This window comes from Brassica oleracea, chromosome C8 (genome assembly GCF_000695525.1).
Source record: "Brassica oleracea var. oleracea cultivar TO1000 chromosome C8, BOL, whole genome shotgun sequence".
In the NCBI taxonomy this organism is placed as follows: domain Eukaryota; kingdom Viridiplantae; phylum Streptophyta; class Magnoliopsida; order Brassicales; family Brassicaceae; genus Brassica; species Brassica oleracea.
In genome coordinates this window covers 3,669,219-3,680,307 of record NC_027755.1, presented here as the reverse complement: position 1 = coordinate 3,680,307, position 11,089 = coordinate 3,669,219, and the positions used below count along the sequence as shown (strand labels likewise).

At 33.0% G+C, this 11,089-nt stretch overlaps 1 protein-coding gene across 2 annotated transcripts; it reads right to left on the bottom strand.

Annotated features, from left to right (window-relative positions):
- Nucleotides 1-1,754: 1,754 nt before the first annotated feature.
- On the bottom strand, nt 1,755-4,583 carry LOC106307823. 2 transcript variants are annotated; one of them, XM_013744886.1, is made up of 4 exons: nt 4,523-4,583; nt 3,572-4,262; nt 3,297-3,394; nt 1,755-2,509 (listed from the first exon to the last, which is right to left on the bottom strand). In XM_013744886.1, exons 2-4 carry the CDS (start codon nt 4,078-4,080, stop codon nt 1,860-1,862), a joined length of 1,257 nt encoding a protein of 418 aa, XP_013600340.1. In that variant the 5' UTR covers nt 4,081-4,262; nt 4,523-4,583; the 3' UTR covers nt 1,755-1,859. The 2 variants fall into 2 exon arrangements, with proteins under 2 accessions (XP_013600340.1, XP_013600341.1); XM_013744887.1 differs by lacking the exon at nt 4,523-4,583 and having other exon boundaries at nt 3,572-4,279.
- Between the last annotated feature and the right edge of the window lie 6,506 nt (nt 4,584-11,089).

The window sequence follows — 11,089 nt, the reverse complement described above, 5'->3', positions numbered from 1 at the left end:
ATATTTATTAAAACTAATTTTGTATTTATAAAACATTTTTTTATTTATAAAAACTATTTTATTATTTTTTGTATTTTAAATATGTTTTCTATTTCAATTTTAATTTTATATTTTCGAATTTCAATTTAAAAAAATAAATTTATAATTTTTTTTTTAATTTTGGAAATATTCCGAGGAAGCTTATCCCTCGGGATATTCCGACGACATCTTCCTCGGAATATTCCGAGGAATTTCCGACGAACTTGTGGTCCTCGGAATTTCCTCGGAAATTCATTTCCTCGTAATTCCGTCTGAAATTTCCGAGGAGTTATTTCCGAGGACTTTTTTCGTCGGTATGTCGTCGGAATAGCGTTATTTCGACAACATACCGACGATTTTTTCCCTCAGTATGCCGCTGTTTTCTTGTAGTAGTGATGAGAATGTAATTGTCGCCAAACTTCAAAACTAGTTTTATATTCACGTTACTAAAATCAATAAAGGAGTCGAGGATAACTAAAAGCATGGTGAAAAATGTCATATACGTATCATCTAACGTGGCTTGGTCGAGCAATGTGGTTCAAGTGCTAGAAGACTTGCCATGTGGAAACAGGGCCGGCTTTAGGGTAGGGGCAAAGGTGCGTGGGCCCCGAGCCCAATTTTTTTTTGCAAAAATAATATTGGAAAAAAAGTCCAATTTTTTTAAAAAATTAGGAATAGGGGTCCAAATTTTTTAAATTATCTATAAATACATGTGAAAAAATATTTAAATTTATTTTGTCCAAGAGCCCATGATGTCTTTGAGCCGGCCCTGTGTGAAAACAAGGCACATATCATCTACAATCATCATTTATAATTTTTTTTTCATAATTTTTAAGTGGCAAAAACTTAACGACTTTAAGGACTAGTCTAGATTTTGATCCATAATTTTTTCCTAATTACCAAAATTTGTACTTCTTATATTTTTTTTTTGTAGAAACAAGTAATGTATGTTAAATGTTAAGTGGAAATTATAAAATGAAACGAAAAGAAAAGGAGACACTAGTCCTTTGCTCTTGACTAGGCCACACCACCACAATTGTACACAATTAAAATGCTATTTTTTTTCCTAAATATTTGCTTCACACATTCCACTAAAACTTAGGCCACTTCCAACGGAGGCTCTAGCAAAGGGTTCTAAGAAAAAAAAGCAAAAAAAATAAATCAAAAATGAAATGAAAGAAGATAACCGGTGCTTAATCTAACACTTTAAGGATTGCTAAGCACTCCATACGTGGTTCTTTGTCATTCGCTAAAAAATTTGCTTTCTCTCTCTTCTTCTTCCTGATGTTTTTTTTTTGGATCGAGACCACCACATCGAGCAGTCTGGATCAAGCTCATCGTTCACTTTGGACTTCACGGTTCATAGACTTCAGGCTGGGTGTCGAAGGTGCGGGATCGAGCGGCTCGTCTTCTCCAAGCGGTCGCTTCGTCAGGTTCGAGATGGAAGGTGGGAGCTTTGAAGCGAGCGCGAGCGAGCTGGAGAACATGGATGTCAGGTTCCGGATGGAAGGTGGGAACTTTGAACCGAGCGCATCAGATCGAGCGAGCATGAGACCATGGATCCAGAGCTTCGCTTCTTCGTGAGAACAAGATCCATCTTTTGCATATTTGTGCAACAGGTCCCTGAGATTTGTGACTTTCGGTTTGACCCCGAAACTTTCAAATGGACATATAACCCTCTATTTTTAAGAACTTACCATTTGACCTTCTTATATTACAATAGGTTCTGAACTTTATAAATTTCAAAATTTACAATTAAAGTAGTAATTAGAACCCATCAAAGGTTCTTACCAATGGACATGGTCTTACAAATCCAATCATTCCAAAGTGCAATTTCTTTTTTAAGGCTCGGAAACTTTGTAGATTACTACGAAGCAGGGAAGTATAGCTTTGGGATTAAACACAACCAAGTCATCGAGGTTTGTGTAGACCCCCGCGGGCCCCGCAACAGAATCATACGAGCCAGAACCATTTTCATCTTCCTGTGCATCGCTCTGCACGCGCCTCACTCTTCCGGCAATCACACGACAGACAAGCATCGCTCTCCTCTGGTCAAAGCACCTCGATGCATCGTGTGCTCTTCCGCTGCTCGCCGTGGTCCTCACTCCCTTTATCTCATTGGCCCCACCGCCTAAACGCAGCGTTTTGGCGTGGAAGCCGTGGCGGATAATGGTGCAGACACGGCAGCCAGGAAAGTTGGAGCATAGAGATGTTGAACCGCGGGAGCCGAGCGAGCAAGAAACGGTGGTGCACTGGAAACGGAGTAGCTCGTTGCCGTCGGCTGCTGAACGAGGCTCTTTTCTGGTAGAGGCATGTACCTGGGATTTGACCGCGTCCCGACAATCCTCAAACCGTTGGATCGTGCGCTGAGTGTTGTGGACTTTTAATATCCGCTCGATGTTGTAGATTGGACTGTCCTTACGTAACCAGCTAGATTTGAAGATGATGTCCACTATGTTTCGTCCTGAATCCTCTGGCCCCAACTCCGACACTATTGTCAAAGTTTAACAACATTACAAAAAGATCTTTTACATATTGTTTTGTCGATATATAAGTGGATATTTCGTTAAATCTACCTCAAGTGGAAGGAATCTATTTTAGCAACAACAAAAAAAAGTGGAAGGAAACCATGATTACAAAACGTTTTCATACTAAAAGTCTAAAAGCCTAGTCATACTTTCAATCTGGTTTGCTTTAATTTAGTTTTGATCACTATTTACCTCTAGGATCTTAATATCTGCTTGGTTTCCAAATGTCTTTTTTTTGGACAAACACGAAAACATGTATTTTTCTCTGAAAATACCAAAACTCAAAAAAAAATAGAGAATAGAACCAGAGAATGGTAGATTAGTGATGATGATAATGATGTTGTTTGTCGCCTAATATGTGACTAAGACATAAATTATTCTAATCGTAGTACAATATATGTATTTATATAGTATATACACATGTTGCTGTACATACATATCCAAAACAACGACCCAATTACAAGAAAAACAAAATAAAAGACAGACCAACACATATTTTAACCTTTTCGAAACTAATGAAAAGGGAAACTGCAAACGATGGTATTTTATATAGAAAACAAACACATATGGTAAAAGGATCGAGTATAATTGAACTTTAGATATGTATAATTCACAGTGCTTATGAGGGCTCATATTTTTTCTTTTGGGATTTCGACAGTTAAAACTCCAATCACTGGGCACCATATATAATTTAAATATATATATATATATATATATATACAAAAAAAACAAGTTAAAGGGAAAATATACCGGCATGACGAACTGCTTGATGATGCTCTAGAGTTTCAAGCTTAGGGAAAATCTCCTCACATTGTGGACATGCACATATTCTTGGTGAAACTGGATACCTACGTCATAAGTTATATATATAACCAATCATTAATTAATTTCTCTCTCTATTAATCCTTTTTGTAACTATTTTTGTTTCTGGTAAAAATGTTAAGTCCTTTTTGTAACTATGATTTCCAATTATTTAAGAAACCAGCATATTAATTATTCAGAAATGAGGTGTAAGAATATTGAACCTGCTTGGATCAACAATCATGTGGCACTCATAGCAACCAGAGAGTTTTCTGAATTGCATGGCTTTGGAAGAGGAATATGACGTGTAAGCTCCACAACCGTTAGATATAACCGTTGAAGAAGATCCACGGGTGACAGGTTTTCGGGTCAACAGTCCGGCATCCTGACCCAGATTGCTACTCTCCGGCGAGTGATCTGAGCGATGAATCACGCGGGCGTTACCGTAACTAACATCACTAAACTTACATAGAGAAGAGCCGCAAGATGATGACGTAATCTTTGATGGTTCGTGCACTCGTGGCCCTTCTATTTGTTTGCAACTCAAAAGGTTCTTTATCTGGCTCCATGACGACGATGATGACTGTACCGTCTTTTTCTTCAGAGTTTGCGTTTGTGTTTGTGTCTGAGGGAGAGGAGTTTGCTTCTTTCTGCTCTTCTTCTTCTTTGGGTCTGAAGAAGATAAACGCGTTTGCGATTGGGTTTGGTTCGGTATTAAAGGCAGAGGAGCCATGAAAGAGAGAATATCGAAAGACAGTGGAAGTTAGATTACACCGTCAAATATATATATAGTATACAACACGAGTAGAGAGAAAGAGAGAGACTCTTGTTGTTTTGCTAATGTGTTTTGGTTGGAAGGTATCCGAGAAGACAGTATGATCCAGTGGGAACAAATGATACATCTGATACATATATCTGATCACATACACAAAATTTGGTTATTTACACCAACTCTATTTAATATTCATAAGTGCATAATATTTAGTAGTTCTACTAGCATCCAACCATACAAAACATAGACACAGATCCAGATTTAGATTTTGGTATAGTGGCAAATGGCAATATACTCTCGTCGTAATAAAACAAATTCGTTTATTTTTATTGTAGTAGCTAGGTGACATCCACTACAAACATATATGATTCTTGATTATACAGAATGGATTCATTAGCATTACCAATGTCGTAGTGGAGTTGGCCACCGTTCTCTTTGTTTTTCTCTTTTTCCATGTGTTTAGGAATAGTGCTGAGATACATAGTACTCTAAAATAACATCGAAATTAGTATTAGACTATTAGTTCATAATATACATAATTTTAGAAAGTATGAAATAACATAAAATAGATTGGGGAAACCGCAAAATTTAGGAGTATAACTTTTTTTTTTAAATGCAACAAAATGTCATTTATAATATATATCTTTATAATTTAAATAAAAAGAAAGAATGTGATATCGTAAATTTATTAAACCTTATATATATAAAAACAGAATTATATACAAGTTAATAACTCTATATATATATTATTTGAAATTTTTAAGAATTTATAAATTATTTGTAAAGATTCATTAATCTAAAACTGATATTTAATTAGACTATAGATGTATGGTTATAGGTTCACATGGATTTGATAAACTTAATGAATTCATAAATAAACAAAATTTCCCCAAGTTTGAATGCTGATATTTATGAACTATTTGCCATCTGCAAACTAATCTAAAAGTTACTTTTAAAGTCAAAAGCTATAGGCATGGTTGATAGACCAGCTTAATTTAATACTCCCTCCGTTCCTTAATAATATACTTTCTAGAAAAAACGTTTGTTTCAGAAAGATGTATTTTTTGTGTTTTCTATGAAAAAATTGTAAACTTCAAGAAAATTAATTGTCTTTATTGAATTACTATTGGTTAAAAGTTATTGAAAATTGAAAATTACAGAAAACGATACATTTATTATGGTAGTTTAATGTGTTTTCTTAATATGTGTGAAAATACTAAAAAGTCTATCTTTTAGGAACGGAGGGAGTAGTATATTATTTTCATATAACCGTGAACATCTTAGCCAAAAAAAAGAAGAAGATGAAGAATTTATTGTATAACTGTTATAACGTAGCATCATCAATGGAAAAAGCTCTTCCCAAATACTCTTACAATATAGTAATAATAATATCTGGATTGTAAATAAATAAATTTTAAATAAAAGTATAAATAAACACACGTAGAACCATGTTCTCAGATTTTTTTTTTGTGTCTCTCGCATCAGAGCACTTGTCTCTTATTTTCTTCGGTTATCCCACTTTCTCTTTCTTAATTTATTACTCATTTCTATCCTAAAAGATTAATATTCTATAAAAAACTTTTGTTTCGAAAAGATACATATTTTATATTTTCAATGTAATTTTTATCAATTAATTATGAAAAATTGTAAAGTTCAAAAATATTAATTGTAGTTTTTAAAATCTTATTGGTTTAAAAATATATGAAATATAAAATTACAAAAAACTATGCATTTAAAGTTAAGTTTTAATATGTTTTATTAAAACAATGTGAAAATTCTAAAACATATATCTTAGATCTCTTAGAAACATAATGAATACTTTTTATTGTTTTTAATAATGAAAGCTGTGGGTGAGAACACAACAATGCGCCAGCCCTAAGTTCTCATACCCATCCCCGCCCCATGCCCCCATGTAACTGAAACTAAATAGAAACTAAGAACATAATACTAATATATAAACTAGAGTCTTTCACAGCGCTATGCGCAGTTTATTTATTTTAAATTATAAAAATTTTAAGAAAATTATCTTATTTGAAACTATGCTTTTATTTCAATTTTTTGAAAGCAACACTTTTATATTTATATAAATTGACTAATTTAATCTGAATATTTAAAATTATAATGATATATTTTCATATAATTATTTATATTTTCAAAATAAAATTTAATTTGTATTTGTTTTCTTATATAAAATACTATTAATATATACACACTATCTTACTAACAGATGTTTTACTTATGAAAATAAAACATGAAGCATTTCTATTTCCTCCGATCTTTCTTTGTTAATATGAAAGGTTAGCAAATATAAACAATAAAAAGTTCCATTGTAGAAAAAAAAACTAAAAATCCAGACTCTTCATAATCTAAATTAGTGTATAACAAAATTAAATTATATGATACTTGACTTAAGATAGAAGGCTATATTGATCATATGTATCAGCATAGAAATATGCTTGCAATGTGTGTAAGTTTGTAATAGGATATTTCCCTTGTTACTTTAAAATTAAAGGAAATTATTTTTTTTTTTCTAAAAAAGGTGTGTAGGTTCTCTTTTTATATAGATTTTGTAATTTTTTTTAATCAAAAATGGACTTTAAAACATTTTGGAAAATTTATCTATTCGTCATTTGGAATGATTAACACCATCTTCTTCCATATGTCTTGTTTTGCCTCTTCATTACAACTGCTCTGCATGTTCCTTCATTCGACAATTCACATGTCGATAAAGAATTGGAGCGTATGCAATCTCGTTTGCTCTCAGACTGTGTAAACGTGTTATACAAAATATTTGTTGCTGTGCACTGTTTTGTTTTAGATGCATTATTTCCTATATCAAAAATGGACGAAACACATTATTTACATTAAAAATCAAGAGATTTCATAACATGATTATAAAGTATCAGTTTTAAACACGGTGAAAGGTCTGAGGATCTTCCTTCAATGACTTACTCTCCCCAAGATGGGTCTTTCAACAATCTCCTTAGGTCAACCTCTAAAGACAATACGAATCTTGTACTTCGTTGGCCACTGTATCACCTGGTACGTTTGCTAACCTAATCTCTATTCACTATCGTATGCTAAATTGTGATAATCAATTTCTTTAGAGAAAACTTATAACCCAAGTCTTATCCATGTAAAAAACATATCACTGCATATTTAGATTCTAATTGGTTGAATCTGCATATCTAAGATTGCTTCGCATTTTCCAGTTTGCAGTGGATCCAGTAAGCAGCTTATATCTTACTATCCGTACCGTATTTGCGGAATGTATTTGGATATCCATCGCCTTAGCCTCTTCCTCGATATTCATGGTCATTTCAGATGGACTGATACGATTCTTTATTTTTCCCATCTAAAAACACAGACAGTATACAGGTTTTGAAAAAAAAAAAGAGAATTGACCATGCTAAGGTATTTTGATTACAACTTCACAAGATAAGTCTCTAGGAAATGGAAATACCCTCGAGATGTTCTCCACGGCCTCTAAAGATCCCTTCTTCAGAGCTTTCTTCTCCTGTCAAATGTAAGAATATTTTAACGAAAGATTACCATGTCAGCAACACCAACGCAATATGAGCGGGAACTAAAGATAGTTTTATTTATAGCAGAAATTGGATGATATAAAACAGATTTCTATCATATCTTATGTTGAGTGGATATGTCTCTATTGGCCTGGGGTATAAAGTAAACTGAACGTGAGTATAAATGTCTGAGAGTTGAGTAAGAAGCAAAGACAATACCTCTAAGTAGTAGTCAATTAAGTCTTGAGCTTGCCTGCCCATAACCTCGGTACCGGCGTCACCAAGGAGGACAAAAGTTTCCATGTCGCCATTGTCATACAGGGACACCTCCACACAACACGTTCACTAGCTAACCATTTCCTAATCCACATTCCGACCTTCTCCTAAAGATTTGAATCTAAAGTTCCCATAGACAAATTTTATTTCTTACAACCACCAGTGGAAGATTCAACAGGAATATTTTAACCAACTAATCTTCAACTATTTGAGTTTCAGTTACATAACAGGAGGATGAGAAGCATTACGTGAGTATCAAAAGAAGATTAGCACGGAGGATGAAGAAAAGTCTCAACCCTCCTGGGTGTGTATTCAATCTCTCACAGAAAGTTTCATATGTTGGCTTGTGAGCGTGTCTCAGTTCCACTTAATGCGATAGAATACAGAAGATAAATCTTACTTTTTTGGCAAATGAAATCTACAATGTCACCTGAAGAGGGCTAGTTCATCATCAATCAAGGAGAATATCAATCAAAATACAAACAAAAGACGTACTTGTTGGGGTTTCAAGTCCAAGATAATTGCTTCATGAGTTTTCGAAATTGATCTTAGTTAACATAATAGTTTTTGGCTAGCGCAAGCAGTAGTCCATCTGACACAGAAGGAGAAATTAGTGACGGGAAACTATCTTTAAACTCCTGCTAATTAGCTAACCATCATTATCTGAGTCACTTAGATGCGATAGTAGAGTGTAAGAAGTACTTGTAGTTAAATGAAAGCAGCCTTGTATGAAAGTACCTGTAGTTAGGAGAATTTAGAAGTGGAATCGAATCTGCTAAGATGTGGGAATAATCATTAGGATTTGATGTCTTACATGTTAATCGATGAACATACTCCCTTGGCTGTGTTCTGGGAACGAAAGTGCAGCTCAGCTCCGCCTCTCCCAAGCCAGAAGCAACGTCACTGAAGAATAGAGCAGTGTGAGGCTTGGCCGGTTGATTTCTCTGTATTGGCTGCCATGTATTCTCAGGTGTGAGTGAGCAAGAGGAAGGACAAAGGTCTTCGTATGGGTCACTATTTAGATGATTGTAACTGGAAATTCAGAAGTACGATAAAGGAGTAATAATATATAGGGTGAGAGGCTGGGGAAATCGAGAAGGCGGTTGCCTTATCATCATTACGGCAATGAATGAGCCTTCATGAGCCATAGTTAGGGAGTGAAGACGTTAGACATGGTAATCAGACCGGTAGATAAAGATAAAGATGTCTCCGTAAGAATGAGAAAGGCGAATGAATTGCGTATGTGAGAAGATTTTTTAGATTAGAGAATATGAATTTCATAATGGACCATAGTACTAACTTTAGTATAATTAAAATGGGCTGTGAAGAGGTTTGTTAACTTTTGAAAAGCTCAAGCATTACGTGTAAGTGTAGCAGATGTGTCAACTGCTGATTGGACTGAATTTAATTGCATACGTGGACATTCTATATGTTGAGCATATTGCCCTTTTAGTATTGTAACATGACTTTGACTAATTTAGCCACTGCCATTTATTTCTGAACTAAAACATAAAAAATTACAAAATTTATTTTCGGTAACGGAAAAAAACTATTATACGTATTTATCAACTATAGTTTTCGCCCAATAATACAACGGAAGCTTGCTGGTACTGTTTGTATGCCAAGTGGTAGATATACTTCGGAGAAGGTGCGATAGAAGCTAGAGTTCAAGTAGGAGAAGCCAAGATATCGGCACATAAACATCGAGATTATAAAGTCGCACAGTGTGACCCCTCGTGATATTGCCGCAAAACAGGGCGTCTTCTCACATGTCTTACCTTTATTCCCTTGTCATCTACTCTCTCCCCGTAGATCCCTTTTCGTGTATACACATATGTTTATAATTATGTAATATATCCCCTATATATTATTTGTGAAACATTACGACTTTTTTTTATAGCCATTTTTAGAATTATTAAAAAAATAGGTTGATCCATCTAGTTATATAATAAGCTTTTTATTAAACTAACCATAAATTCATTATTAAATATCATTTATTATTTTTTTAAATAAAGATTACGGAATTACCTAATGTGGGTAAAGTATATATGACAATTAATGATTTTGAATAATAAAGATCTATAAAAAAATGTATCTTCTATCAAATTTTTTTAATTTAAAACTATTAAAATATTTTTTTTAAAAAAACCATATTGAATAAATAAATATTTTAGTTTCAAAATTTACTTTGAATAATTTTTTTTTGATAAAAGTTTTGAACTAACATTGATAAATTTTTTTAAATTATCAATTACTAAAATTATTAATCCCACAATAAAAATTTTGTTATCATTAATTTAAAGTTTTTGCTATTAAAAATACACATGATAAAAAAAACATATGAGTAGAAATCATCATTTAAAAAAAATAGACATTAATATTAAAAATATACTATGTATGTTAATATCATTTAAATTTAATTACATATCCTATCAAATATTTTTTAAAAAATGTTTGGATTAATAAAATTGATTTATACGTTCGCACAAATTTAATTATATATGTAATAGTTACTGACTTTTAATTATTTAATATATATTTATTATTTCATAATATGTAAAAACATATAATACATAAAATAATTTATATATATAATGTTTATTCCGCGCAATGCGCGGATCTTAATCTAGTTATATATTATACAAATATACACATTTATGTACATTTATTTACAACATGTGTCCACTTCGTTCCAATTTCACGTAGGGAAGAGAAAAAAGAACAAAACTTAGGTTCACCCTTGGGGAGAACTTTTAAATTCACCACACACTTTAGGACCAATCAAAGTGACACATAGATTATTAATTAAAAAATATTAAACTAAATAAAAAATAGCTACAAAAAATAAAAACGCTAATTTTAACGACGCTAACGCTTCCAGCGAAACCCTAAACCCTAAATCTTAAATTCTAAACCCTATATCCAAAATTCTAAACCCAAATTCAAACCCCTAAACCCAAACCCTATACCCTAAACCCTAATCCTAGACCCTAAACCCAAATTATATACCTTAAACCCAAAAAAATAGACTATAAACTTAAATCCTATACTCTAAACCCAAGTTTTAGACCCTAAACCCAAACCGTAAACCTTAACCCCTATAGCATCTAAGTTCAGGGTTTGGGTTTAAGGTTTACCGTTTGGGTTTTAGGTCTAGGATTTGGGTTTAG